Genomic DNA, 26,836 nt, shown 5'->3' on the forward strand with positions numbered 1-26,836 from the left:
CTAAAAGTCATAGCACAACAAGAAAAAGTCACATCACACCAAAAAAGTCTCAACACAAGAACAAAAAGTTAAAACACAGCAACAAAAAGCCACAACACAACAAGAAAAAGTCACAGCACACTGCAAAAAAAAGTCACAATGCAACAACACAACAAATACCTACAACGAAACATGGTCAACAGAGGGGTATCTCACCCCCTTACCCTCTATATCAGTGTAAGTGGCTAAAATCTGGTGATTAAACATGTAGAAAGGTCCACCATTGTGAAGTGCTAACTTTGTTCTCACAGTACTTTGTACTTAACATAATTAATGTAACTGAATTAACTTAATTTAAAGTGAGGGAATATCTCAGCAGTCCTTTAAACTACTATTTCTAAATAGTTTTTTTTCTTTCTAATCTCTTTGTAACAGTGGCATTTATTAATTAAATTCAATTTACTTACGAATCATTAGTGTCATTAGTGTCTCCAGTGTCGTCGTAAGAACAGGCTTTGGTTCCGGACGGGGGGACAATATTTCCTGACGGAACCGAATCATTTACAGCATGGCACATACATAGCGTTTTGACTATTTCAGCATGATCACCTATTATTGTTGACTTTTGAAAACACATTAATCACAATCGTTGAACACCATGGTTAAACTAATTTCATTAATATCCCCCTCAATCAAACTGGTCCGTCAGAAAATATTGTCCCTCGGAAACAAAACCTTTTCTCCACTTCCGCTGTGGCTTTTTGTTATGTTGTGACTTTCTCTAAATGAAAGTAGTTATTCCTTTTACAAGACCTCATGCAGATATTTTTGTCATTCCCAAGACGTTATTAAGATAAAGTTATGAAAGATATTAAGGATATATTCCTGTTGGTTCATTTTAATTTTGTTGTTGGTGATGGTGTTATTTTTACTCAATTAAAAAAATCGATTTAGATGATCTATTTGGTCATTTCAACTTCAAAATACTAACATGAAAATATCTGAATCCTCTTAAACACAACGATTCCACATTAATGTTTTTGTACATTAGACTGAAGAAAATATCAACTATTAGAATAATTTTTTTGGAATACATTGTGTAATATTATTAATATTTGTTTTATTTGCGACACACCAGTTGAGAAGAAGGTTGTCAAACAAGAGGACGCTAAAGGTATATTTGCCACGAGCTTTATTATGAGCGCTGTCTATTTTGAAGAGTAAAGAAATATAATAGTTTTTCTCTGATTTCTCCTTTTGGTTTTTAGAAGAAAGACGAGTTCTCAAAGAGATACAGGAGCCTGCAAAGAAAGGTAGTCTGCTCAATTAATGATTTAATTTCAGTATTTTCAATGCATCAGTTCAGTTTAATTCATCATCATTCTTGTAAACACAAATTGTGTTGCAGAAAAACCTGTTGAGAAGAAAGTTGCCAAAGAGGAGAAAGCCAAAGGTACTGAGTGTTGTTACTGGAATCTGAGAAAATTAAAATAACCTATATTGTGTGATGGATAACAGTGTGGTCCTTTTCAACAGCGGAGCCGGCCGTATCAGACAGCTTCGTCATGGAAGGTGATTATTTGACTTCTTAATGACTGTAGTGTTGTGGCAGGATGCACACTGTGTGACTTCTGTTTCCCGCCCACTCTGCAGACGAGATGCCCTACTTCCAGTGTTTCTTTGTGGACGAAGAGGAGGCCCAGTTCCCCTTTTATGCCTTCTCGCCGCTGCAGATTTGACTCCTCGGGTCTGAATCCAGTGGGATATTTTAAACTCAGTCACTGATTACGACGCGGTCGCATCACCACGAGACCCCGCACTGCTCAAACCGCTCAGGTTCGAGCGGGAAACTCTGCACCACAGAGGATGATGGGTAGTTCTACGTGATGGGCCCAAGTGTTTTTTTTTTCCAGTATTGGTTGAGCTCTCATGCCAAATGCATGCAGCCAGTGTCATTCCTTTATTATTTTTTTAAAAATTTGTATTAGTCATTTTGTTGTTTTTTTTAGAGGTGGAACAATCTCATGTTTTAACTTCTGTGGATCATTCATTTCCAACCTTCAACGCCACATTTAAAGGAATTTTGTTTACTGTATTATATAAAAGTCCATGGTACAGCTCAGTGGTGCAGTTCTTTTTAAAAGAAGCAACAAAGTGTGAAAAATGTGCAGCTATGCTGTCAGCCGGGTACAATAATGGCCACATTCATACAAGGGGGATTCAGGAGAATTAAGTCACCTGAATCTCTATTTACTTGAAAAAAGTGTGGACTGGAATCTGTGTCATTATAACTTCTTTTTTTTCTTCTTCTTATAATGTGATCATTGCAGTAACATTGTTTTCACATTTTTTCTTTCCCTCAAACAAAAGCAAATATATTGTTTTAGCATCTTTTATTGTTCTCCTGTTATTTTGTCAGTATTAAAAGGAATGACCATGCACTGTATCAGAGAGCTCCCATACATACTGATGAAAACTACCTGAAATGTTGAAAGTCTTATTAAATCGTACCATCTGCACGTCTGCACCAGCTCTTCTTTTTAATTGATGGTGCTGACACTGTTCTCTCAGAAGGAGTTCAGTTTTTAACGTTTCTACCGTCGAGTGTCACGTTCACTCTGTAATTCCTTGATCGACCAAAAACACACTGACTTCAGTGACCTGTTTATCAAGGCGCGCCAAGTAGAAACTTGACATATTTATTTCCATCTGCATTTATGATGTCAGTGCCCAGCTTGTTATTACATCTCATTTTAGCTGTGCTAAAAAGCATCCTGATATAAACAGGTGTATTTTTTTTTTGTGTTTTGTGTTTTATGAAACCTTGAGATGCACAATAAGAACTCTGAGAGGGATTTCGAACACACAGCTTGTGTATGTTGGTCATACACTAAACGCCAAGTCAGAGTATTCGCGGCCTCCGAGACATGAAAGACAAACATAACACCTGTGTCACTCAGACTGAGTCTGATGTGTAAAAACATTTTTGCATGTTTGCTTGTAACGACACATGGCACGTGTTTCTGCAGATGTAATTTCTCAGCCGGCTACATATGGCTCTTTACATTTTGCTCCATATGCCGCGTCGAAGGCCGTTATTAGAGCTAATCCTGAGTCTATTTACAATGCAAATCCAATTTATGTTTTTAATTCAAATAACAGGGACGCAGGGTTATTTTTAGTGTGGGAAGGATGCAGCTCTCAGGGAGCTCAGTGTATGAACAGCTGGAGTTTGATGGAGATGTTCCTGTTTATGAATATTTATGATGACAAAGGTAAAATATTAATTTTATTGTGATTTGTATCTAAACATTCACTTTCAGGTGAATATGTGCAATATTTAGTTGTTTTCTTGTTTGTTTTTTTGTCATCTCAGTGGTCATAGCGACTGACCCATACTCGATGAATATCCTGTGCATGGCGTGTGTGAGTTTGTAGGACCTTTTTGTCCTAACTGGTGATTTAATAATGACGCAAACACTTGAATACACATCTGACATGTGTCTCAAAATGGTGTTGTCACCATCTGTTCCCAAACGATCTTTATTGAAATAATCTGAATGTAAATATTGAAAGAAATGAGGGGGGGCGGCAGGGGAGATACACAGTGGAAAACTGCACTTTAACAGCGGTCAAATCACGTAATGTAACATTTGTCAGTGACTCCCTATGCTTGTGAATAGTTGCAATTTGGCATTAAATCCTAGAAATGCGCGTGTTTGTCTTTTCTTCCAATGCTCCTGCCACAACATTTACAGCACAAATTGGACTGCAGCTTTTCTTCAGAGACAGAACAAGCTAAGAACGAACACACGCGCACACACGCACGCACGTCACACACACACGCACACGTGCGTGTGTGTGTGTGCAGATGATCTTGTCTTCATACAGTATTTCCCTAATGAGACCCGAGAGGGGTTACTACAGGTCAGCTTACACCTCTGACACAGATCCCTCACAAAGAGGAAACTCCTGCTGCTCTCCCGGGATGATGGCCGAGAACAGAAGACACTACATAAACTATTTTCTCTTATTGTTTTATTGTATTATCTCTTATTATAAGAGACACGATAAGCTCACCTCTGCCTCTGTGACAGAAACTACCCTTAATTTGTCTTTATTGGCCAAGTTGAACAAGTTTGGTGATTTGTGCATTTCTCCGTAGTTAATTTTAAATAAACATTTGTACATTGAAAGCAGTTTGTGCATCTGCCTAATTCAAAAAATAAAACAACTGAAAGTTACAGAATATATTTTTTTACATACTCCTAATAAATCTAGTGAGGCCAGTTTAATGCACTTATTTTGTAAATAACACACTGCATCGTGGGACAGTGATCATCACTAATGTACAGGCTTATTTAGGATTATTAAATGTGGACATATTTCAGTGAATGCCCTATTAAGGGTTAAATACATTTAGCCTAAATACTTATGCAAATGAATGTGTGAGAGAAGGACAACTTTTTAGTGTAGTATAACTGGAGCATAAAGACAGATTTTAATTTAAATGAATTCAGCTGGCAACCACCGAATGAGTTCCACTCCAGTTACCACAGTTTCTTTGTGACGCCAGCTATTCACGAGTAGCCAAAAACTTGGCAATGAGTGCGTTGGAGATGAGAAGAAAGGCCACTTGTGGTCTCGGCGTTCAGTAAGCTGGACACAGCACAGAGCGCTCATGAACGCTTTCAGCTCCGCTTCTTAAGATGTGGGAAACACGGAGGAGAGAAGAGAGGATTTTTTTTTTTTTTTTTTTTACAGTGAGTAGAAACACTTATTTGCACAAAACATATAATTGGACTAAAGCTTTTTTCCACCCTACTTATAGTCTTTGAATGACTAACTTGAGGCGATATGACCTGCCGTCTTATCTTCGTTATCCGTCTGTCATGCCAGCAGCGGCGTTCGGCCACAGTTGGTCCACACCATCGAATGATGCCTCTACGTAATGACACCACAACCTAAACCGGATTATCCCGAGGCGACTGACTTCACATCCCCCACCCCCCCCACCCCCTCCCAGCTCCTGACCATCTGGAGGTTACTACAGGAGATTCACTCCCATGAGTTCAATGGTCACAGTGGCTGCCGCTGCTGCACGGTCGGCGCCGGCCCGCACGGCCACCCTGCAGCTGTCACCTGGAGCCGGCCCGTCACAGGGACGGCTCTGTTCCCACGGCCCGGCCCCACAAGGCTGAATACAAACAAACAAACAAAAAAAAAAAAAAAAAAAAAAAAAATGCGAGGCTGCGTCGTACACAAAGTTGCAAAGAGAGAGTGGCTGGAAAGCAAGGCGAATGAGGCAAGTTTTTGTTCAACGGGTTTTATTTTCCCTTCATCACACGCACTTTGAGCTCTTCACCATCTGGATTTCTTACAAAAGGTCTTACAAAAACAGTCTCCAAAATATTTATCTTGCTACAACAAGTCAAATCCAAATCACTGCATGTCAAAACAAATGTTGTCTTGTTTAAAAAAAGAAAAGGTAGAGCATGGTATTTAAAATTTTGCAGTGTTGGGATGAGCTGCTCTCTCGGGTTAAAGGTGAAGTTAGGCTTTCTCGTACGTGCGGACGGCCTGGACGCCCTCGAAGGTTAACGTCTGGAGGAAGAGGGGAAAAACAGAAAAGGTCAGTAGAGTGCAAACGTCTCTCTGGGACAAATGATAACAGTTATTACATGATAGGAAAAAAACAGATTAGTCGATTTGTTACAGTGCTTTTTATGATTTTATAGTCTCATAAACCGACATGTGATCAAATGTAAAGTCATTCGGTCTCACCATCACCATCTTCCCATCCTTCAGTTCTCGGACAAATTTGGTCTCTTTGCCGTCCCACTTCTGCGTCTGCACAAATTTGTCTCCCTCCATGGTGAAAGTTGACTACAGGAGGAAGTAAAAGACAGAGATGTTTGATACTGACACTCAGACTTCAGCCATCAGTGCAGAGAGGGTCAAAGTTCACGCTCTCCCAGCTTACCTTGACATGCCGATCGTCGACGGTGGTCTCGTCGAACTCCTCTCCCAGCTTGGCAGAGAGCTCGGTGTTCTTGAAGGTGCTCAGGGTTTTCACCACCACCTTGTCCCCGTCTTTGCTGATCACCACCGTTGGTTTGGTGACATTTCCCACTTGTCTGGTGGCAAAACCAACACCTGCCGACAAAACAAACCTGCTTTTCACTCATGCACCACACTGGAGACACTTCAAACTTATCTGCCTTTTGCAAATGTATTACCTTTAAATATTAATGAAAAGCAAATAGAAAAAAAAAATAAACACAGCAGCTATGATTTCATAAATTTTGGGGTAAAATAGATTAAATAACTCACCAAGTGCCTTCATGTATTCATCAAAGTTCTGGCTGTCCACCAGCTTCCACGTGGCGCAGAAAGCGTCAACCATTGCTGCAGATGTTGTGGGTCCGAGTCGGTCGGTCGGCGTGGGGCAGGTTCTGCTCTGAGCGGTGTAAACCCTGCAGCCTGCGCGCACACCCATTAATACTGCCACAGGGGGCGGGGCTTAACCCGCAGCGGGACGATGTGATTGGACGCGCCACCCGCTCCGTGAGCGCTGATTGGTCAGTGTAAAAAAAAAAAAGAAAACGGTGATTAGAATGAGAATTATTTGTCCTGTGTGGGAAACTGGACCAACAATGTGTCTATAAAGTATTAATAATTGCAATAAATGTATTTGAAGTTGATTTGTAATCAGTATTGCTTGAATTCTTGTGTTATTACTCAAGGGTGCAGAATAACAAAGTTACATATGAAGCTTCTGTGAGAATGTGCATGAGAGGGTTCTTCATTGTTCATTGTTTTGTGGGAGCAAAGGCAGTTCATTTGACAGAGGGAGGGGGGAGATACGGGAAACTAACACCACAGGGGAGGGCTGAGCCTTAACCCTGACTCAATTCACCCAAATCTGTTTTCTGGATGAGTTTGAAATAGCCCAGATTGATGAAACCCTGTAAAGAATAAAGTGACGGCATGATTTAATTTGAAGGGGTTGATCGTATATCCTCATTACAGGTTAATTCCATGATTCATCCATCCATCTCATTTATCCAATTAACCGTCACCACGCTGATCCCAGCTAATGATGGGCGGCGGCGGCAGGGTAAATATGGACACATCATCAGTCACCACAGGGCAAACACTCACAGACAGCCACACAGATTCACACCAGCAGGAAATTCACTCACACATGTATGTTTTTGGACACGCATTCATGCACGGCACAGGCAAACCAACAACCCACAACATTATGAAGCTGAAGTGTAAAACATAACACAGACATTTCTTACTGCATCTCTTTATTGGCTGTAAAATATCTTCTGTAAATACAATCCAACAGATTTCCGCTGTGACAATACAGCAGGATTCTCCTCTTCGAGATGCAATCAGCGACTAACTGAAACCACATGATACAAATTACAATTCCACCATTATCAAAGTATAATATCAAACAACCATCTGTATCTCTTCAACAATCAGGGGGGAAAAAAAATCAGTTCTTGGCACTTGCAAGGTCAGATTATTGTATAAAGCAGCTGCACTAGTCTCCCCTGACAAAATGAAATCCTCCTCCCAAACAGAATACTTCATTCATACAGTAATAGCTTTTTTTTTTTTCATTTTTAATAAATTATATAAACAGATATTTTTTAATTCCCTGAAGTTCTGTTTTAATACATGCAAGTAAAATACTAACTGTTTGATATTGAAATTTCAGGGAACCTCTGAATCATAAAATCAAGAATTACTAGTAAAAAAAATCATGAGGTTACACAACACAGTGATGCTTTTGCCTCAAGAAAAGATGGCCTGCTTTTTTTTTCTTTTTAATTTACAAAAGGTTAGATAATGTCCAGTAAAGGACAGGCGGTTATTTATTTATCTGTCATGTTACACTTAGTGGTATTTGACTAAATATGTGTAACTCGTTTACCATGATAGAGCAGGGTGGCAGTAAAGAGTCAAGGAGGCAGAAAGAGAGGTAGAACGAGAGGAGGGGGGGGGGGACAGAGCCGCTCTGAGGCGTCTCCACAGCAAGGCCCAGCGTTCAGACCTCCATTCTGCAGCAGTGCAGCCAATTTAAACTTCAGTTATACAGAAAACCGCCGGCAGAGTGCAAAAGAGTCAGGAAGAAAAAAAACATAACAATGGCACAATGCTGGTTTCAGCATGTCGCTGTGCGTAGTGTGCATGTTGGTGGTCCTGATTGATCTGTAGACCCTGGGAAAAAAAAAAATCGATCGGAATACTATCTGAATACTCCAACGTTGATGGACAGAGCCACCTCTGGTTTCCTGCTTTTGGTCTGTCCGGCCTTCTTCTGCGATGCTGCATGCTCAGCAGGCTGCTCTCTGAAAACGAGGAATAAAACAAAAATTACACCCTAAACTTCAAATAACAAAAGACCAAAAAGTAATGCATGTAACAAAATACGGATGAAGAAAATTATTCATTTTTAGGGTCCGTAAAAAAAATAAATAAAAAAAAAAAAAATAAAAAAAAAATCAACATCTGCGAAAAAACAAACTGCAAAGGGATTCGTTTGAGAGAAGCTGAGCGGTCCCACCCTTTCCTGCGCTGTTCCACCTGCTCCCTGAGCCTCTGCTGACCCTGTACGTCCTCCTGGGTGATGAAGTCTCTGTTGTTGTCAACCAGAAGGTTCTGAAAGGGAAACATTCACAACAGTTTCAGTATTTTCAGTGTTAAAAAAAAGAAGAAATGTCATTATGAATCTGCTCATGACTTATGATATTACACTCATGACAGATGGATTTTTTTTTTTTCTGAAGGCTGTAGAACTGTCTCATGCACACGCAGTGAGTGCTTCAGGCTCTGTTTTTATAATGCCAATTCCAGCTGTGACAGTACAGCAATATAAAGATCAAACAAAGACATTATCAATACCTTGATGCCGATCATGTCGCCATCTTTGAGGTGAAAAGGTGCTCCCAGTAGAGACTCGGCTTTTTTCTTCTTCTTTTTCTTGGAAACCTGTTGAGTCTGACAATGAAAGACAGTATTAATGAAAATGTTGGTATTTCAAGATAGAAAGTCAGATCTTTTAACATTTCTCTCTGATGATTTAAAAAAAAAAAAAGTTTGCAGAAACACTTAAAAAAACAATTCCTTCTTTTGCGCTCACCCAGTTAGAGATTTCCTCCCACGTATATTTGTCGGGCTGGTGCTTCGCCAGCAGCAGGGAATCGGGGGAGAGGCCGTAATGCGCTGCCAGACATGAGCGCAGAGAGCGAGGGGAAGAGTCGTGGGACGCGTCCCAGACTATCTCCTCTGCAGGGTAGTAACTCTTCTCCCCCGGCACGCCCATCTTTATATTGAGCAGGACTTCCTTTGGCCTTAAAGCAAAATGGAATAAAGGTCAAAAAGACGCAGTGATAAAACAAGGAACTCCACAGGTGAACTGAAGAAGCTTTAATTTGATTTAGATGAGAGGAGAAACCGCCTCTACCAGAGCTTAAAACACAAACCGCCCTCAAAAACTGAGGTTGGTATAGCCAACAGGTCGTCCTGATCATTACCTGAGATCTTCCTCTTTCAGGAGCTGCTGCACACAAACATCTGCACCACTGGTGAGCTTCAACTTCCTGAGAAAAAAAATCAATATACAGGTGACTGAAATGAGGGCTTTGTTGGCTTTGCTCATGCTGAAGTGAAAGCTGTGGGAGTGAACGCTTCGGACCTGAGCGTGGCCTGCTGTCCTCTGAGGATTCTCGCCAGTCTGCTTCCTTCCAGCTGCCAAACACGCATGAAGCCTATAGTGGGCAGACACACATCCTGAAGGGCCGGCAACGTCAATACCTAAAAATAAAAAACCAAAAAGGAACAACTTTAAATCATAAATCACGAGAACTGAAACTTTAACATCTGAAAACCGACCACACGTTAGAGTGTACCTGAGTTTTGAGGTCCTCCAGTGTTGCCTCGTCCGATATCTCGACCTGCCCCACACTCCTCAGCTCCGCTGCGTTTCCACCACACAGGACGAGCAGTGACTGGTCGTGCGGATCGTCTGCGCTCAGAGACATCTGCTCCCCCGTGGGGCCGTTATCAGTGTGATTAAAACCAGCGGTGATGGTTTTTGGGTCCTGATGCAGCCACACGGTCAGCGTGAGAAAACCCTGAGAGAGACACAGATAACCAAAGGTAATTAAATAAAGACACAGCTTGTATTGAAAAAAACTTTCAAACAAAAGTCTTGGTACCTTAGGGGGTAAATGTCCCTCTGTGACAACCAGTGTCTCTCCATTGCTGATCCTCAGCTCTGCCAGAGAAGCATCCTGAGAAAAAAAAAAAACAGGCTGTTATTTACAAGGGTTAACTCATTAAGGGCACATTTACTGAAAGTGGATTGTGAAAGAACATTTATTAAACCATGAAACCTTGAATTTTACAAAGAAAGAAAAATCACAATACATAAAATATAGAAATAATATCATTCATAATGATCACCTCATCCATAAGAGGCTCTCCAACCTCCTCGCACCAGTCGAGCTTCCTCAAGTGCCAACAGGAGCCTGCGGGCAGATTTTTCAGTTTTAATCAGTGCAAAACGCTGAACCGAAGACGAGCAGCGAAGCTTGTTTGATCACACTTCTATCAAAATGTAAATTAAGTTTACTTTACCATCGAGTCCAACAGCTTCCAGCATCGCCTTCAGACACTGGGAAAAAAACATTGTTTTAACTTAAATATTTCAATAATTGTTTGTTTTACTGTTTAGGATTTTTCCAATTGAACAGAGGGAAAACAGTTAAAACTGATAAATATGTTATGTGTTGTGGAAATGAACTGACAAAACAATTCACTTTTTAACAGTGTTCCCAGTGTTTAAAAGAACATTTTCTTTTCCCAAACCTCTCTGACGGTGCAGGTTTTCTCCACAATGATGTCCATTTCCAGGCCAGCAGAGGGCGCCATGCCCACAGTGAAGTGCAAAAAGAGCTACAGAGCACAGAAAAAAGAAAAAAAAAATTCTATCTTAAATCAAACACTTTAAATGCCGATAACTCATAAAAACTGTTGCAATTACAGGCTGAGTAAGTTTCGGTGCTGCAGCTGCAAGTTGAAAAAGGTTTAATTGAAGACTTCAAATAAAAAAAAAAAAAAAAAAACAGACGCACCTGTGACGCCCTGGGGCTGCTTCCTGGACAGAGAGTGAGTGTGGTCATGAGTCGCACCCCGGCGTCGCGAACACTCAGCTCCTCACAAACTGTCATACAAGCCAGGATTAAAAAAAAAAAAAAAACACAAGTGGTTCATAAATGCATTCTGCAACTTCAAAGACAGACCATCAGAAGAGATGGGGAGTACCTATTAAATATTTAATGAGGGGACAGGAAAGTGGATCTTAATATTTTGGTTAAAAATAAATGAGGGGGTTTTCCAGCTGTAAGTGATCTGCTCCATTAAAAACAGCCTCTGGAAATATACGATGCCATACCTGGAGGAAGGAGTTTCCCTGTGCAGTCGATCTGCCTCAGACAAAACCCTGCACCTGGACAGCAAGACGGGAAAAAGAAAAATGCACAAAGCAATTAAAACTCTGAGAGAACCGTCAATGTCAAAGGAATCACAAACATATGACTTGATGGGTCACTCGCTCTACAAATCGCGCTGACAGAAGAAATATGAAGTTAGCAGCAGATCTGTAGGTGAGGATGCCTGACTGACGAGAGATCAGAGCCAGATTTTTGTGATAATGGTGCCAGTATTTCACAATGTCTTTCCCACCTTCTGTCTATTTTCTACACTATTCACCTTGGGATGTGAAGACCCTCAAATAAAAGCTGAGAGTCTGACACTTAAAACACATGTTGATTGTTTTAGTCAAAGTCCAGATAAGGAAGGACCGGACTGTCTGTGCATCTTGCCTGCTGGTTGCTCCTGCAGCTGCAGCTCCTCCACGGCTCTCTGCTTCACCTCACTCAGTAGCTGGAGAGAAACGCAGCAAACGGAACAATCAGAACACATATTTTTCAAAATCTGAATTAAAATTAAAAAAATGAAAGAGAAGAAAAAGTCACGTTGACAACACTGACTGACCATATTTCCAGTGGCTGGAACTTTGACTTTCTTCCTCTCCTCCTCCTCTTCTTCTTCTTCTTTCACATGAGGGCGAAACTCCACCTGCAGCCAGCGGCAGTCCGACGGCGTCGTCACCGTGACGACGTCTCCGTTCAGGGTGAACATGCTGAACACAGGTAAGAAGAACGTTTACAAAAAATGGCCGCGTGCAGAGAACCGCTTCGTGCCCGTCGCACCGAACCGACCTGCTGTCGAACGACTGCGGCTCCAACACCAGCAGCGCGTCTCCATCTCTCAGCGACAGCTCCTTCAGGGTCCGCTGCATGTCGTCGGGTGGGAACACCCTCCACCCGCTCGCCCCTCCCCCCTCGCCCGCCCCCTCCTCCCTCCGCCGCCCTGCTCGGTGCTCCTGGCACAGCAGGCTCTCCTTTGGTTCTCCCAGGGCCTCCTTCACCTCCCCGAGGGTGGAACCACCCGCGAAGCCCCTCGCCTCCTTTTTGAGCCCCGACTCTCCTCCGTTCTGAAAAGCTGCTCCGCTCTCCTCGCACGCGTCCGGATCCTCCGCCGCCGCCGGCTCGGCGTCTTCGCCCAAAAACGGACGCACAACGGTGAGGAGGACCGGCTCCCACTCTGCTCCCGTCAGGACAGTCGCACCACACACCTGAGTGGATGGTTACAGGGAAAAAAAAAAAACATACAGTTATCCCATATTTGAGCAAGTTTGTGTTAAATCTTAAAGAAATATGCTAAATTACTCACATCTCTGCCATTCCAGACAAACAGGTCAGTGTTGTTGTAGATTCCTGCACTGTTCAGGGAGATATTGTCATCTGTGAAGCAAAACACACCAGAAAATTACTATAATACAACGAGTAACAAATCCAGGATTCGTAACACCAAAGTGGTTTTCACAAAAAAAAAAAAAAAAAAAGCCTCACACCTGTCAGAGTGTTGTAGAGATGTAAACCAGCCGGAAGACTCTTGGCCACGGTCAGAGCCATGTCGCCTTCCCACAGTTCCTGCATCTAAAATCACGCAAACAATTGATTCTTTTCACTTCATCCACAAGCTAAATGCTTTTTTTGTTGTTGTTCTGAAGTCTTAATACCTGATAAATGGCTAACCGCAGGTCTCCCACTGTCTTTCTGCGGTCGAAGCTGAGGGCGGGGTTCTCACTGGGCTCCTTGCCGACTGGCTGCAGGGCTCCGTTTTCCAGCCTGTAGCTGGATGCGAGGTGCAGGCAGAGCTCCACTGTGTTATTGGTGGCTTCACACTTCTCCCTGGAACAGCAACGTTTATACATATTAATTTGTGAAACTTCTTTCTCAACATTTCCCTTTTTTTTTTTTTTTTAAACCAGTTTTTGGGCTGTTGCCATGCAGAAAAAATGTATCTATTTGGCACAAAAATACTAAGCTACATTACATCTAATCATATCAGCATATGGGCAAATTAACATGGATACACATACGAGTTCTGTCTGATCCTCGGGTGTCAAAGCTCACACTACGCCCTGTATGATCCCGTGAGGTGTAATCCTCGTGCTCTACTGTGGTTGCTAAACAGGAACCGTGTCCAGAAGAATAATCATGCACCACTTGTCCATCGCTCATCTCCAACAATGATTCAGAAGCCAGAAGAGCAGTGAAGGGTTTACCGCATCTCTTGCAGTTTGACGTTCTCCTCCTGAGCCCTCTGGACGAGGTGAGTGGGAACTTTATACTGGGGATTGTTTCGAGCTGAGAAAAAAGAAAAAAGTATTTCAAATATACAGAATTAATAACATAAAGGGAACATTGAAGACTAAAAATAATAAAATCTCAGTGCTCATTAACTGTACTTTATTAAGTTTGTAATGCAACATAACTGACTGAAGACAGGATCCCTGTTCATTACCTTCAGCAGGCCTGTGCAGCTGTGTTTTTCTGTAAAACAGCATGTAGGCGCTCTCTTTTCCCTGGAACTGCTTCTCTATGTCGGACTCCCTGATGGAGGTCACGGTGGAGTCGTTGAGGTCGAACCAGTGGCTACCCTGCTGACAGGCAGGAAGACGCACCGTGAGAAGTGGAGCACGGATGTGATCACAAGACGTCCGGCAGGAGTCACGCCGACTTCAAAGAGCTTCCACGGTGATGTTGTTCAAAGTGGGAGTTCCTGCTAAGAAGGCGGCGACGCTGCTGCGATGATACCTCTGGTTCGTGTTTCTGGTCGGCTTCGGGTTGGTGTTCAGAAGCTCCGCCGTCTGGAGCAGTCGGAGGCTCGTTGTGCTGATCTGGGCTCGGCAGGTTCGCCTTCAGCGCCACTCGAGTGCCGTTGGAGACCAACATAAAGACATCACTGTGGGACTGTAGGAACTGCATAAAGGAGAGAAAAACAAAACAAAATGAAGTTAGAAGATTTCAGAGTAAGGTCACTGAACATCAACAGACACTTCAATATTACCTTTCCAATGGGACCATATTGTTTTCTGAACTTTTTGCTCCAAGATGAGCCGATTTTATCCATGAGTTTCTGGCCCAGCTGGTCCAACAGGACACTCTTTGATGACTCCTAGTGGACAAGAAAGAAAAGGAATTCATTCAAAACAAAAACAAGTGTATGCAGAAAATAAAAAAAAAAAACAGTAAAGCAGTTCTTTCAGTACCTGGGAAATTATGGCCATTAGAATTGACAATGGATCATCTTCTTGAAGCTTTGGCTCATGCACCTCTTGCACATTCTCCTTGGCTTTTTTCTGAGCTTTAGGTTTGCAGTCCTCCTCCTGATAACATTAAACAGTATGCACACTTTTACACTTCTGATTGCAATACACAAACACCTTTCTACCTTGTATAACATGTGAAATAATGCATGACTAAACAGGAGTTAATATAAATAAATGTGTTTATTTACTCGTCTTCATTTCTTACCGGTGGCTCCCATTGTCCGAGCTCGTCGATGTCCCTGATATAAGCGTGGTAATGGCCGCCATAGCAGCCACCCTTGTGGATAATCACAGAGAAGAGCTCGTAGGAGTAATCTGAATCCTCCGCATCAGTCTGGGAGGAGAAAATCAACAACGGTGAGCATTTCATAGCAGGAGGAGGTTTGTCTTCATGTGATCAGTACAAATTAAAAAAAAAAAAAAAGGAAGTGACTGAAAATTGAGTACCGGTTCACAAAAGGGTCGCAGGTTGATACTGAGGGGGAAAGTGTAGCGTCCTGTCTCCTTGTAGCGCTCAAATTTGGCAAAGTCAAAGCTGAATCTCAGCAAAGACACGGTCATGAACGGAGGCAGCTTCCTCAATTTGGCAGACTGATGAGAAAGTAAGAAAATAATAATAATGTAGAATCAGAAAATAACCAGCAGGAGAAAAAGCACAATCCCACTTTAAATGTGTTCAGTGTTTATTATGATATTACAGTCATCGGCTGGCACTGACCTTGGCTGCAGTGACTAATCTGTCACACTGCGCACAGCGGTAAAGGTTATTGCCCTCAAACAGCTCTTCCTCCACAAACATGTTCCATAAAGCTTCTTCCAGGCTCAACACTCCACAAACGCAGACAGTCAGGTCCAAAAAATCCTCCTGAAGACGACAAAACCACGCAAACCCGAGAACTGAGTGTATTTTTACAGCACTTCACCATGTCAACAGTCCCCGAAGCCTTCCACACTTCATCAGTAGGCCTTTCTGTCCAAGCTGAAAATATTTTCGATCCCAGTATAAAGAGGACACACACACACCTGTCTCTGGCTGACGTTTCCACACTCTTTGCAGACGATGCTGTTGACAATGGTCCCGTGGTAGAGCCGGTGGATAAATGCACTGCCGCTCGTGTCCACCAGAGAGTGCTCCAACGCGCTGAAGAGAATCCTGTTCAGCTCCTGCACATCATGCTGGTTTGTCCCCTTTAGAAACATAAAACGACAGGAAAATGAAACAGCAGCTGACGCGCTACATTATTTAAAACAAGCAGAACATATGTGGTTTGAATCTCAGTTTTCAGAGAGGGGTTTACATGTTCTACCTGTGTTTGACTGGGCTTCGTGCTACTGGTAGCTCAGAATTGTGCGTTGCCCTGAATGTGAAGGTGTCGGTGTCTGCAATTGCCCCATAAGTAACAGGCGGCTGTCAGTAAGTTGTAAAGAAGGTGGATGGACGGCAATCAGAAAAACTATTGAGTGGTAAATTGATATGTAGGATGTCGCTCTTAAATTATTAACACACTACAAATTGTCTACAATTATGTGTGTACATAGTATCTCTCACCTCCAGCAATCTTAATTACAGGCTGGTTTTAGAGCTACTCATCAGGTTTCATCACTTCTTTATATATGTACAAATATATGTGGTTTGCACACCATTCAGTAAAGCCTGTCTCTCCTTCCTGTGTCTTCTGTTAATTTTGTATGAATGCAGCTGGACGGCTGCCAGACAACACAACACCTCACTCAAGAGTGCTGCCCTGACTGTTATTTAGTGATCCGCTTTGTTTGCATCAGTATATGTTTCTTCACTGATGTTCCTGGAAGATGAAATGAGACACTGGGCTGGGATGTGCAACTTGAGCCGCTCCGTCCTCTCCTCAGACAAAGATAATGGACACAGACCTCGCTGCTGTTCCAGCCAAAGCTGTCGGTGAGGTCGGCAGTGGAGGCGCTCTGCTGGTCCACCAGCAGCAAACGGGCAAACAGCCTCTGAAGCTCCAGCGGGATCACTCGGACCTGAGCGGGAGAAAGGCAGCAAAACATCTCTCAACAACCGAGGGGAATGAAAATGAAATACACCAATATTTCACTCCGTCGTGTTCAGATTCCGACATTACCTTGGCCTCTGGCTTGTCTTTGTCTTCCAGACGTCCCAATTCTTCTTGCCCCAAACTGAACAGAGCCTCTGAAACACATCAGCCAGTCGCATGAAGTGTCTGTACTCTGTTTCCCCTAATGCACTGGTGGTAAATAAGCCCCCCTGCTCACTGACCTCTGAACTCAGGGGTGAACAGCAGGGTCTGGAGCAGAGAGTTGAGGTAGCAGGTCCCTCCCTGGTTCTTGATGCCACACAGGTTGCTCTTCCCCCGGGGTGGAGGGGGCTCATCGACCCCCTTCACAACCCTCCCCTTTGAGGACAGAGAGGAGAAGCCTTCCTCCTCCTCTTCCTCAAAAAGATTCCCAAACATAATGTGTGCTTGTTTTACAGTTTCACTCTCGGCGGCGCAGGGGTTGAGCCTCGCAGTAAATGGCGTGTTTTGCACTCCGACGTGCCCTCTTGCTATCTCATCTTGGTCTTCCCCAGTTCCCTGTTGACAATGGCCGGGCTGACTCTGAAATAGGAGGACTTCACGGGGCTAAACATCGCGACGAGGACCCGGGGTCTGCGTGCGTGGGACTCGCGAGTTGCACCGCTTATCTTTCGTGGCAGACCAACAACGTGAAAGCAGTCGCAGTCCGAAGATCAGATTGACAACTCAGCGAAAATCACACAGACGAAAAAAAAAAAAAAATCTGTCGATAACCGAAAACGGTCGATTCAACAGCGACTGGATAAACGGTGCTTCCTTACCGGAACAGCAGATTCAGAGCTAGCTTTACTCAAAAATACTCCGGACAGAAGCTCTTTCTTCCAAAGTGTGTCTCAAAACAGAAACGAAACGGGACGTAAATAGAGATACCATCGCTGAACAGTGGGCAGCCATGTTTCTTCCTGCCGAAAATGCCGCGATGCATTATGGTACTTGTAGTTTTCCTTTCGAGTTTAGTCATAAATTGTCAATAAATAAATAAAAAGAAAAATAGACTACTAAATCATAACTAGTAGAACCAAAACTAGAAACCGGTAAATAAAAAATAAAAAAATTAAATCAACTTAGTCCCATTCAAACATGTAAAAGAAAAAATACAGTTCTGTTGTTTGCAAGAAGACAACAATTTATATGGAAACCTGTTTTCCTACAATAACAACAAAGCTCTGTGGATTTTGAAATAAAAACACAAAACCTTCATTACATTACAAAAATATTTTTGATTATCTGGAATAACCAAGACAATAAGTCCATCCATCCATCTTCTGAATTTGTTTGTCTTGTTCGGGGTCACGAGGGCAGGATACACCTGCACAGGTTGGCAGTCATCCACAGGACAAACACAAAAGGACAGACAACCACCCACACTCACACCAAGTGGCAAATCAGGTTCACCAATTGACCTCACGTGCATGTTCTTAGACTGTGAAAAGAAGCCAGAGCACTTTGAGGACATCCATGCACACACAGGGAGAACATGCAAACTCCACACAAAAAAGTCTGGTCAGTATTTGAACCCACGACAGTCTCCCTGTGGAGCAAGAGTGCTAACCATTGCGATGGTGGTGAAGGAACTGTTGCATTTATGATTCATATTTTCCAAATATTTGTTTCTTGACTTCATCTCTTAACCGCAACAACAATTAAAAATGTAAAATTATTCTTAACAAGTCTATTCTTGCAGGGTATAAATGCACCGCAATAGAAGAGTCTGACATACCTTGAGGTTGTCGGATGGCAAGAAAGTGCCCAAGGCCAGGCGCACAGGAGTGTATCCCATTTGAAAACCACACCAGACAAGCAATTACCAGTAGACGAAAAGCGTATAAACAACTATTATCTTGCACAAAACATACTAAGCTTAGTTTATTGTGTTTTCAATAATTTACTGTCTGTTTATGTACATGCAGTTGGAGGCAAAATGCAACAAGAAGTTCATTTTTTTGTGAAGTTCAGTGAATCAGTTAAATGTTAAATACAATTTCAATACTAAAAGCATCTGTAGAAAAATCAGTTTAACAGTATACATTATGACAACACAAAGATAACCTCTAGGCTGTTCTTTCTTATATGAGGTATATCTGTTGCCATTTTAGCATGTATGCAGGCCATTTTTTTATCATATCAGTGATTATGTTAGTGGATAAATTATGCATTATTGATATTTTATCTTTCAATATGACAACTTTGATTTTTTTCTCCACAGTGCAACCCACAGAGAATACAAACACACACACACACACACACACACACACACACACACACACACACGTTTATCTAGTAGGTCTTCAGTCGGAACACTTTGGAGAGAGGAGCTTTGGCACTGGAGTAGATCAAATATGATTCCCCCTTAAAGCTGAAAAACTCCCAGTCACTGCACCCAATCGTCGGGAGCCAATGAACGGGAACAAATCCTTCATATCCCTGCCACCTGCAAACAAACAGAGAAGAGGAGACACATCGGTGGAGCATTTTCACCTTCTTATTAATGGTTGAGGTCCCTGAGCTCTTAGCCCATCATAATATATCAAATGTTTGCGGTATACTTTCACTGGTCTGGTTCATGATGGAATAAATGTAAATTACATCAATGTATAGGTTCATGTCTACTGGATGGTTTTATGACAGGTAGCACAAGGTAATCAGGATGAATGAATTATTTCAGTGTGGAAGGGGAGCTGTTGACAAGCTGAATACCTGTAGAGTATGCTGTTGAGAGAGTAGGATTCTCCGTTAAAGGAATTAGCAACAACCAGAAAATATTCTTCCCCGAGGCTGAAGAACTCCCAATCCACAGCACTGGAGAGAGGGACAAAAAGTCTGTGGTGATGATGAGCTGATTAAATGGCAGCATGTAGTAAAAAAAAAAAAAAAAAAAAAAAAGATAATCTTTGTGTACCTGTGGGTGACAATGTCCTGGAAGCGGACGAACAGCCGTCCAGTCATGTCCAGTTCATATATGGTGGAGTTGATGGTGTACTGGCTTGGCCCACTGCTGTAGAGTCTGTGTCCATTTGCAACAACCAAGAAGACTCTGTTGCCAATCTGAAACATTTCCCAGTCTGTAGCACAGAAAGTCTGTATGGACAGAGAGAAACCATCAAGTAATTCATTCATTCAGCTATGAAGGTAAAACCCTGACGTTCAGCAGGTTCATTGTTTAGTTTGCACCATCATTTCCCTCCTTACATTACTATATTGATATTGTGCCAGCAAAGTCTCATGTCTGATACATTCTTGTTCTTTTTGTGAATGATTTCAGGTTATTAATTTCCTTTAGCCCCTTAAGGTGTTCTTATGAGTTCTCCCTACCAGCTGTGGAGTTCCCCTAAATCACCCGTCTCCTCACGGCTTCTCTCACGGCTATTAACGTGTCAACACCCTCACATCAAATGTAGCTGCATTTAAATATACGATTCACTCTCCGTTACATGTCAGAGCACCGCGTCAGTTGGGGCACATCATGCCAAACCACATGCTGTATGTTTGACGCGGTCTAAAACACACGGACACGCCTGCTTCTCGCTCCCCATCTCTTTTCCAATAATCTTTTAATCTCTGTTTGTACGCCTCTCATGATAAACGCAGTGAGTTTGCAGGCCTTTTTGTTTTTTTTAAAGAGTAGTTCGGTGTTTGTTAAGTCAACTCACGGTCACCACAGACCTTAATTGTCTGGAACACCTGGAAGCTTCCATTGACCCAAACGTAGATGACAGAGTCTACAGATGTGGTCACTCCATCAAAAGCGTTGGCCACCACCAGGAAATGGTACGGCCCGACGGTGAAAAACTCCCAGTCATAGGCTCCTGAGGTCAGCAGCGTCTGGTGAGCCTGGAACGACTTTGTCAATCTGTCCCACTTGTAAATCACACTGTTTATGGTGTGATTGTTGTTACCTGAAAGACAAAGCAAGGAGAAATAAATGAGGCACTATGCTTTCATAGCACGGCTTGTTAGGAATGATTATTTATTTTTACCTTTTCTATGATTCGCCACAGCAAGATAGGTTTCTTGATTGATGCTAAACGCCTCCCAGTCTCGTGCACAGTGAGTCTGCAGAGTCTGAAACTGCATGAAGCGTTTTCTTCTTTTGCTCCACTTGTAAACCACAGAAAAGTCCACCTCGGACTTTTTGCTCATTTGACCGTCTGGATCTCCTCCAGAATTCGACCCCACCAGGAATAACTATGTGAAAGAGACGGAAGAGACACAGTGTGGGTGCAAATCCTCATCAGAAGACAAAATGCGGCTTTTTAAGATAGCTTTCTTTGCTTCATACCTTCTTGCCAACGGTAAAATGCTTCCAAGCTAAAGCTCCGGACGTGCTGATGTTCTGGTGGAGCTGAAAGCCTGAACTGGTCCACAGATACACGGCGGAGCCTGACGCTGTGGACCGGTGAGCCATGGCAGCCATCAGACCCACGCTGGGAACCTCAAACACCTGGAGTTTGGATGAAAACCAAGTTTCAACACATGACAGACACGCAGGGTGCAATTTATTAGGTGGGGGTGGTGACGTCTACGGATGCTTCTGCTGACTTATTTATCTTGTAGGAGGGTTAAAATGTATCTCCCCCCTTCATAATGATTTAAGCTCCTTCTCCCATCATACCTAAAAATGTCAAATAAACTTCTTTTGAAGTCTAAGTAATGTAATCTGAGTAAAACTCTCACAGCACTGATATCAAAGCTGCTACATTTTCTGCTGATCCATGAGCAATAAATGACATTTTTGATGGATGATTGTTGGAGGCTTTGAATTTGGATGATTTTTATTCCCATCAGTCACTCTTGCATTTACAGGGATATGATGTTTATAAGCCCAAAGAGGTACAATTATGTAGTTGTTGTGAAAACTCCAAAAAATAAATATATGCAGACTGTGCAGTTACCTCTACGTCATGCGTCTCTGAGCTGGTGGCGAGAACCTGATGTTCCAATATGTAGTCCAGCCTTTTATGGTCTGTGTCGACAAGGAGGAGAGGGTTTAGTCACTTTTCATACCAACAGGAACAGAAAATTTCTCCTGAGAGGAAACCGGATTCTCACCTTCTAACACAGTGACCCACGCCGCCCCGTCGCAGAGGTACAGGCCCTTCCTGAGCGGGTTGAACCACAGCTGACCTCGACGCAGCTCTGAGCAGGACCTCTCCAACCCCACCGCCACGCGCTCCTCTGTTTGTGAATAAAAACCAACATGCCAGTCTAAGACAAACACACACACAAATACTTTATTTCCTGTCTGTATTGTATGCTTATATTACCAGAGGGAGCTCCGCGCCGCCCCCCCTCCCTTCCTGGGACATGTAGATCTAAGAGCAGCGGCGGCACCGACAGAGCCGCCAGCTGGGGGTCGGAGGAAGGGCAGATGTGATGGGTGGCGTCCGAACCTGGCACCAGAACCAGCTGCCGGAGCAGGCCCTTCAGGACAGGGGAATAGATAGGGTTCGTTTCCCATCTGGTTCAGGAAACGAGGTAATTCAGATGCATCTTGTTACACTTCCAGATAAAGAAGCGCGTCTTACTGAGAACAAGCCTTTCCATCGACCCCGACTGCCAATGTTGAACCTGGATCCTTGAACGTTGAGGTCTGAGGGAAAAGGCCTGGAGGGAACGCTGTTCGCAATAGAAGATGTGTATCATTATTTCTAATCACTGAACTAAGATGTTTTTTTTCTTCTGTAAATGAAGTAAATACTCTGTAATTAAATCCGCATCATCCGCTCATCTGAGCGGTCGGAAAAGAAGAGACGTGATTTCTATTACATATATAAGCGCTGTGCGGGTGTTGATATTCCTCCCTTCTTCCCAGAGGGAGTTTCCACTGAACACAATCCATCACACACTGTCAGGGAGCGGGGATATGTCTGCGGGGCGCGAGGAGATTCGGAGCAGCACCGTTTTATTGTGGTGAAGGATCTAGTGTGCCTCAAGGGAGCGATCAGGGAGAAGAGAGGATGACGGCAGATAGACAAGCTCGAAGCGAAAAGGGGGGAAAGAAAACGTGAGCTTACACTTCCAGAGGTGTGTTGCAGTCCACGGTGAGCGCCGCACGATGACTGCCAACGACGAGAACCAGAGTGTGCCACCGGTTATCGGCCAGCCGGGCGCCTCGGAACACCCAGTGCTCCACGACCTCCCCGTGACCTCTGAACACTAGATCCAGGCGTTTCCTGGAGAACTTCAGGCCGAGAAGGATCCGGGAGCCGTGCTTTTTTCTCCTCATCCTCTTCGTCTCCCTCTGCTGCCCCTCTCCAGTCTTTTCTTTAGCCATTTCCACAAAGTCGTCCTCATCATTCTCCTCCTTGCTCTCGTTTCTTGATTGTTTGGTTCCTTTTCTTGACTCAGTTAAGGAAAAGATGTATTCATCCCTCTGTGGCGAAACAAAGCAAACAGTTCTGATGTACTTATAGTTTTAAGCTTGTGTCTTTCTATCTGTCTTGAAGAAAGCTCACCTTTGGCGCAGTGTGGCTGAACTTTAACGTCAGAACGATGGAGAATTGTTTGGGGAACAGGTCACAGTTCAGCAGGAGCTCAGACGAGGGAAAGCTCAAGGAGCGGTCCGGGCTCAGAATCTGAACGCCCCTCACTCCCCCGGCCGTCTTCATCTGCAGGCCGGGTGCAAGTCTGGAGGTATCCCTCTCTAGGACAAAGGACAGAAGATCCAGGGGCACCATGTCTGAAGACAATAAAGGAAAAAAAAGGATTATTGCAACACATTAATCCAGAAGTTAATAAAGTGAGGGATAAGACCCCCAAATACAGGCTGTATTCACATGGATTTTACATATCTAACCTTAACAACGTCAGTCTTTTTCATGTGTAATCTCATCGTCAACACATCTCCATCACCAACACACGGTTCAAACTTGGCTATTGCTTCGCTTGCACGCGTCAGAGATGTTGGTAATAACAGTTGTAAACTAATAAATTCATTACAGGCCCCTCTTGCCGCCCCGCCCTGCTTTGTGAGAAACAGCCTGAGGAGCCAGTGGAGCTCATTGGGGTTTCCAAAGCGATACACTTTGGAAACTAAGAAGAATGGAAAGAAATAGTTTCGAACTGATGAGGCATCATTTGAAAAAAAAAAAAAAAAAAATGCACCCTGTTCTTTCTGTTTTTCTGATGTGCACAGATTTGTTGTGGAATCCAAACTATATCCACTGTCTGTACTTGTTTGTGGATGTGAATTTAAGTTAATACGGCACGCATATCTACACACACACACACGCTCTCTCTCCCTGCGCAGAAAGCAGACGCAGACAGTTGGAATTATCCAAAAGAATTTTAGCTGGAGGGGTTTCCCAGGTTTTAGACGAAACCATAAACCATCCACTGGATAATCATTAGCTGAACATTACATGTGTTGAAGTGAGTTGGGCTAATAGAGAATGCAGACGAGGTTAAGAGAGATGAAACAGAATAAAACAATTTTAATACCTGCACACTGTCTCTGCGTGTCTGTCGTGGTGTCAGTGACCCTTAACCCCAGCAGAAGGAGCTGTACAAACATCAGCGTTGACATTGCAAAAAGGCTGGTTTGGTTCAGTTTCCGGCTGGTCGGAATGTCTCCATGTTGAAGGTATTACACTGCCATCAATTCTCTATCCTGACTGATAATACGCACCAAAAAAAATGTGCACTTGTCATCTTGATCCCAGTCAAAACTTCTAGATATTCCAGCTCAGAACAAAAAAAAAGAAAAAGAAAAAAAAAAGGAGGGGGAGACCAGTCTGGCATCAAAGAACTCACATGTATGTGAAGAGAGAACGCCCAGGAGCGCCTGTGTTCTGGGAGAAATCCATTCATGTGTGTGGAGAATCCTGCACCTGCAGCTCTTTTTAAACAGCGGAGCCATGCAAATCACAAACCAGCCTTTCACTCATCCACCCTCAACCACAAAGCTGATGACACAGACCTGCCAGAGGGGTGAGCTGCTCTGCATGTGTGTGTGTGTGTGTGTGTGTGTTCCTTAAAAGCATGCAAACTGACAAACAAGCTGTCATTGTGTCAATATCCAGTTGCATTTATTAAAAAAAACCAAAATGTTTATTCTTATTGATTTATTTGCACATTAAAAAATAATAATACATACTCAACTGCTCCTGGAGAGAATTCATGAGTAAATCTCTCTTCCAATCTGTTTTATAATACAGATGGTCCTTCAACACAACCTGGACTTCTTTCTTATACGGTTGGTTTGTTGGTCAGTCACACCATTTGTGAGACTGTATAAAGCTTTCTGCTCTCACAAGCTGATTTAAAGTGTGAATTAATATTAGACTGTCTCAAACAGCGCCAGCAGCTGATAACACAGCCAAAGTAAAAATTAAAAGTAGCCTGTTAATACTTATGTTTATGTATCTCACACACATTTTATCCAGATGTTCCAAACTATGCACAATTCAAATTGCATGATCTACTTTGATATTTTAAATGTAAATTAGTTACTAAATATGACCACACCTTAATGTTAAAAACTTTTGAATTATGTTTTTGTATCCATAAGGTTTACCAGTTTTTAACTTAAACAAAAAAAACTGAATCTTTGTTAAAACTAAAAAGTAATAGTTGTTTTAATTTTTGAGAAAAAAATGTTCAACAGTATCATAGTTAAATCCAAGTTTAGCAATATAAAAATAGCTGTACTTGTGTCAACATTTCCAGATTTTTTTTAAATACTGTCTCATTTCATTACCTATAAAATCAAGTGCGTGAACAAAGATGTCAAGTTCGAAGGTCAAGCGTGTGTTTGTGCAAATGTGACTAAGTCAGAGTGTCAACATTTAAAGAAGTGAATTATATGTTTCGAATATTACAAGTAGGTGAGTTGTTCTTGGGTGAAGAGGTAAGGAGGCTTTGGTCACAGAATATTTACAAATAGGACTGTTTGCATTTCTTTTGACATGCCTGGACAGAGGGAATCACAAGGCGGAGCGTGAACACTGACGTCAAGCCGATTTTAAATGCAGCCTCTTCAGAAAGGTACTGAGTGTCCTGAGTTATTGCAAAAAGGTTTATTGAGATCTATTTGGCCTCGGGTTGATCTTCACTCGGTGCTTTTGTTGTGGGGAACGGCAGCTTTTTCAGCTCGTGTCAGTCTTTCCATCCAGACTGGCACATTTACAAGGCAAATGCTGTCCGTCGCTCTTCGTTACACTCGCATGAAAACCACAGGATGAACAGATCAGGATGAAAGATGTCAACTTTGACCTGGATCATGTTTTTTCCTTCTCTGAATTAACTATCAGATGAAACCCTTAGTTCTAAGTAAGACTGTGATAAGAAATACCTGAAGTGGTGCAGTTTCAGATAATCACCATTGCTTTGATGTGTTTATCAGCTAAAATTAATAATCAACTGAAGCATATATAGATTAGTTTTACCTCAGATGGCAAGGATTTCGAAACGAGCCTGACTTCTTGAACCGAACTCAGATTAAACCAGGAATCAGCATTGCAAGATTCAGTGGCGCCATCTAGTGTCAACTTTTATTTGAGCAACGGAACCTGCGGCTGTGGATTTCCATGTTCTCTCCATCATGCATAACACTCCATCAAACAGGCAGAAAGATAGAAGACTGCACCCAAAAATCTGAGTACCAAACTATATTTATTGTATACAGTAGTAAAAGACCACAAATAATGTACAAATCAGTAGAGAAAACAAACAATATGACAAGACCGGGGCCCCGTTCTCCATACATTAGCTTAGTTCAATTAAAAAGTCAGCTCCAGAGATGTTTGTCCAGCTGACTGGCACTAAAAATGCAAATGGAGGGCTGATTCATGGGAGTGTACTGTGCTCTTATTTCCTGTGGGGAAGTCAGAGATGTTTACCTGTGACCCAGGATGAATGGAGGCACGTCAACGCCGAGATCGGACACGTCGCCGCATCGCAAGGTTCGAACAAGTGTTTGATGACAGAGGAAGTCGGAGAGGGTCTAAAGATTACGTTTCCTTTCTTTAGTGAAAGTAAATAACAGTATAAATAGATGGGATGTGGCAAGCACGTG

At 42.8% G+C, this 26,836-nt stretch overlaps 4 protein-coding genes across 31 annotated transcripts in view; 1 reads left to right on the plus strand and 3 right to left on the minus strand.

Annotated features, from left to right (window-relative positions):
• Positions 1–3,900, plus strand: part of LOC115406290 (titin-like) — a 40,172-nt gene extending 36,272 nt beyond the window's left edge. For 19 of the 27 annotated variants that reach the window (XM_030116191.1, XM_030116198.1, XM_030116204.1 and 16 more), the window contains 5 exons: positions 1,118–1,153; positions 1,248–1,292; positions 1,388–1,432; positions 1,516–1,551; positions 1,633–3,900. In XM_030116191.1, coding sequence (XP_029972051.1) covers positions 1,118–1,153; positions 1,248–1,292; positions 1,388–1,432; positions 1,516–1,551; positions 1,633–1,718 — 248 coding nt within the window. In that variant the 3' untranslated portion in view covers positions 1,719–3,900. The remainder of the gene's footprint in view (positions 1–1,117; positions 1,154–1,247; positions 1,293–1,387; positions 1,433–1,515; positions 1,552–1,632) is intronic. The other 8 variants (XM_030116205.1, XM_030116214.1, XM_030116207.1 and 5 more) reach the window with 1 other exon arrangement.
• A 1,401-nt stretch (positions 3,901–5,301) lies between these two features.
• On the minus strand, positions 5,302–6,443 carry LOC115406308 (fatty acid-binding protein, brain-like). The gene is made up of 4 exons (XM_030116250.1): positions 6,313–6,443; positions 5,963–6,135; positions 5,764–5,865; positions 5,302–5,583 (listed from the first exon to the last, which is right to left on the minus strand). Exons 1-4 carry the CDS (start codon positions 6,383–6,385, stop codon positions 5,533–5,535), a joined length of 399 nt encoding a protein of 132 aa, XP_029972110.1. The 5' UTR covers positions 6,386–6,443; the 3' UTR covers positions 5,302–5,532.
• Positions 6,444–7,536: 1,093 nt separating this feature from the next.
• On the minus strand, positions 7,537–17,721 carry LOC115406296 (ubiquitin carboxyl-terminal hydrolase 40-like). Of its 2 annotated transcripts, none has more exons than XM_030116240.1 (31): positions 17,004–17,721; positions 16,849–16,916; positions 16,634–16,747; positions 15,767–15,931; positions 15,462–15,608; positions 15,191–15,334; positions 14,949–15,077; positions 14,684–14,800; positions 14,482–14,589; positions 14,229–14,393; positions 13,936–14,071; positions 13,697–13,778; positions 13,148–13,319; positions 12,980–13,064; positions 12,799–12,869; positions 12,285–12,700; positions 12,058–12,205; positions 11,886–11,946; positions 11,456–11,509; positions 11,136–11,224; positions 10,870–10,956; positions 10,639–10,675; positions 10,465–10,529; positions 10,218–10,292; positions 9,909–10,133; positions 9,695–9,813; positions 9,534–9,599; positions 9,140–9,350; positions 8,902–8,997; positions 8,564–8,658; positions 7,537–8,348 (listed from the first exon to the last, which is right to left on the minus strand). In XM_030116240.1, the coding sequence occupies exons 1-31, from the start codon at positions 17,197–17,199 to the stop codon at positions 8,246–8,248; spliced, it is 3,846 nt and encodes a 1,281-aa protein (XP_029972100.1). In that variant the 5' UTR covers positions 17,200–17,721; the 3' UTR covers positions 7,537–8,245. The 2 variants fall into 2 exon arrangements, with proteins under 2 accessions (XP_029972100.1, XP_029972099.1); XM_030116239.1 differs by having other exon boundaries at positions 13,936–14,074.
• Positions 17,722–19,013: 1,292 nt separating this feature from the next.
• LOC115406298 (thrombospondin-type laminin G domain and EAR repeat-containing protein-like) lies at positions 19,014–24,416 on the minus strand. Its single transcript, XM_030116243.1, has 13 exons — positions 24,262–24,416; positions 23,277–23,500; positions 22,836–23,194; positions 22,347–22,437; positions 22,086–22,242; positions 21,871–21,996; positions 21,714–21,784; positions 21,101–21,262; positions 20,799–21,006; positions 20,485–20,717; positions 19,721–19,899; positions 19,519–19,620; positions 19,014–19,252 (listed from the first exon to the last, which is right to left on the minus strand). Exons 1-13 carry the CDS (start codon positions 24,344–24,346, stop codon positions 19,099–19,101), a joined length of 2,151 nt encoding a protein of 716 aa, XP_029972103.1. The 5' UTR covers positions 24,347–24,416; the 3' UTR covers positions 19,014–19,098.
• Positions 24,417–26,836: the final 2,420 nt, after the last annotated feature.

The sequence above is a fragment of the Salarias fasciatus genome, chromosome 19 (genome assembly GCF_902148845.1).
Source record: "Salarias fasciatus chromosome 19, fSalaFa1.1, whole genome shotgun sequence".
Lineage (NCBI taxonomy): Eukaryota > Metazoa > Chordata > Actinopteri > Blenniiformes > Blenniidae > Salarias > Salarias fasciatus.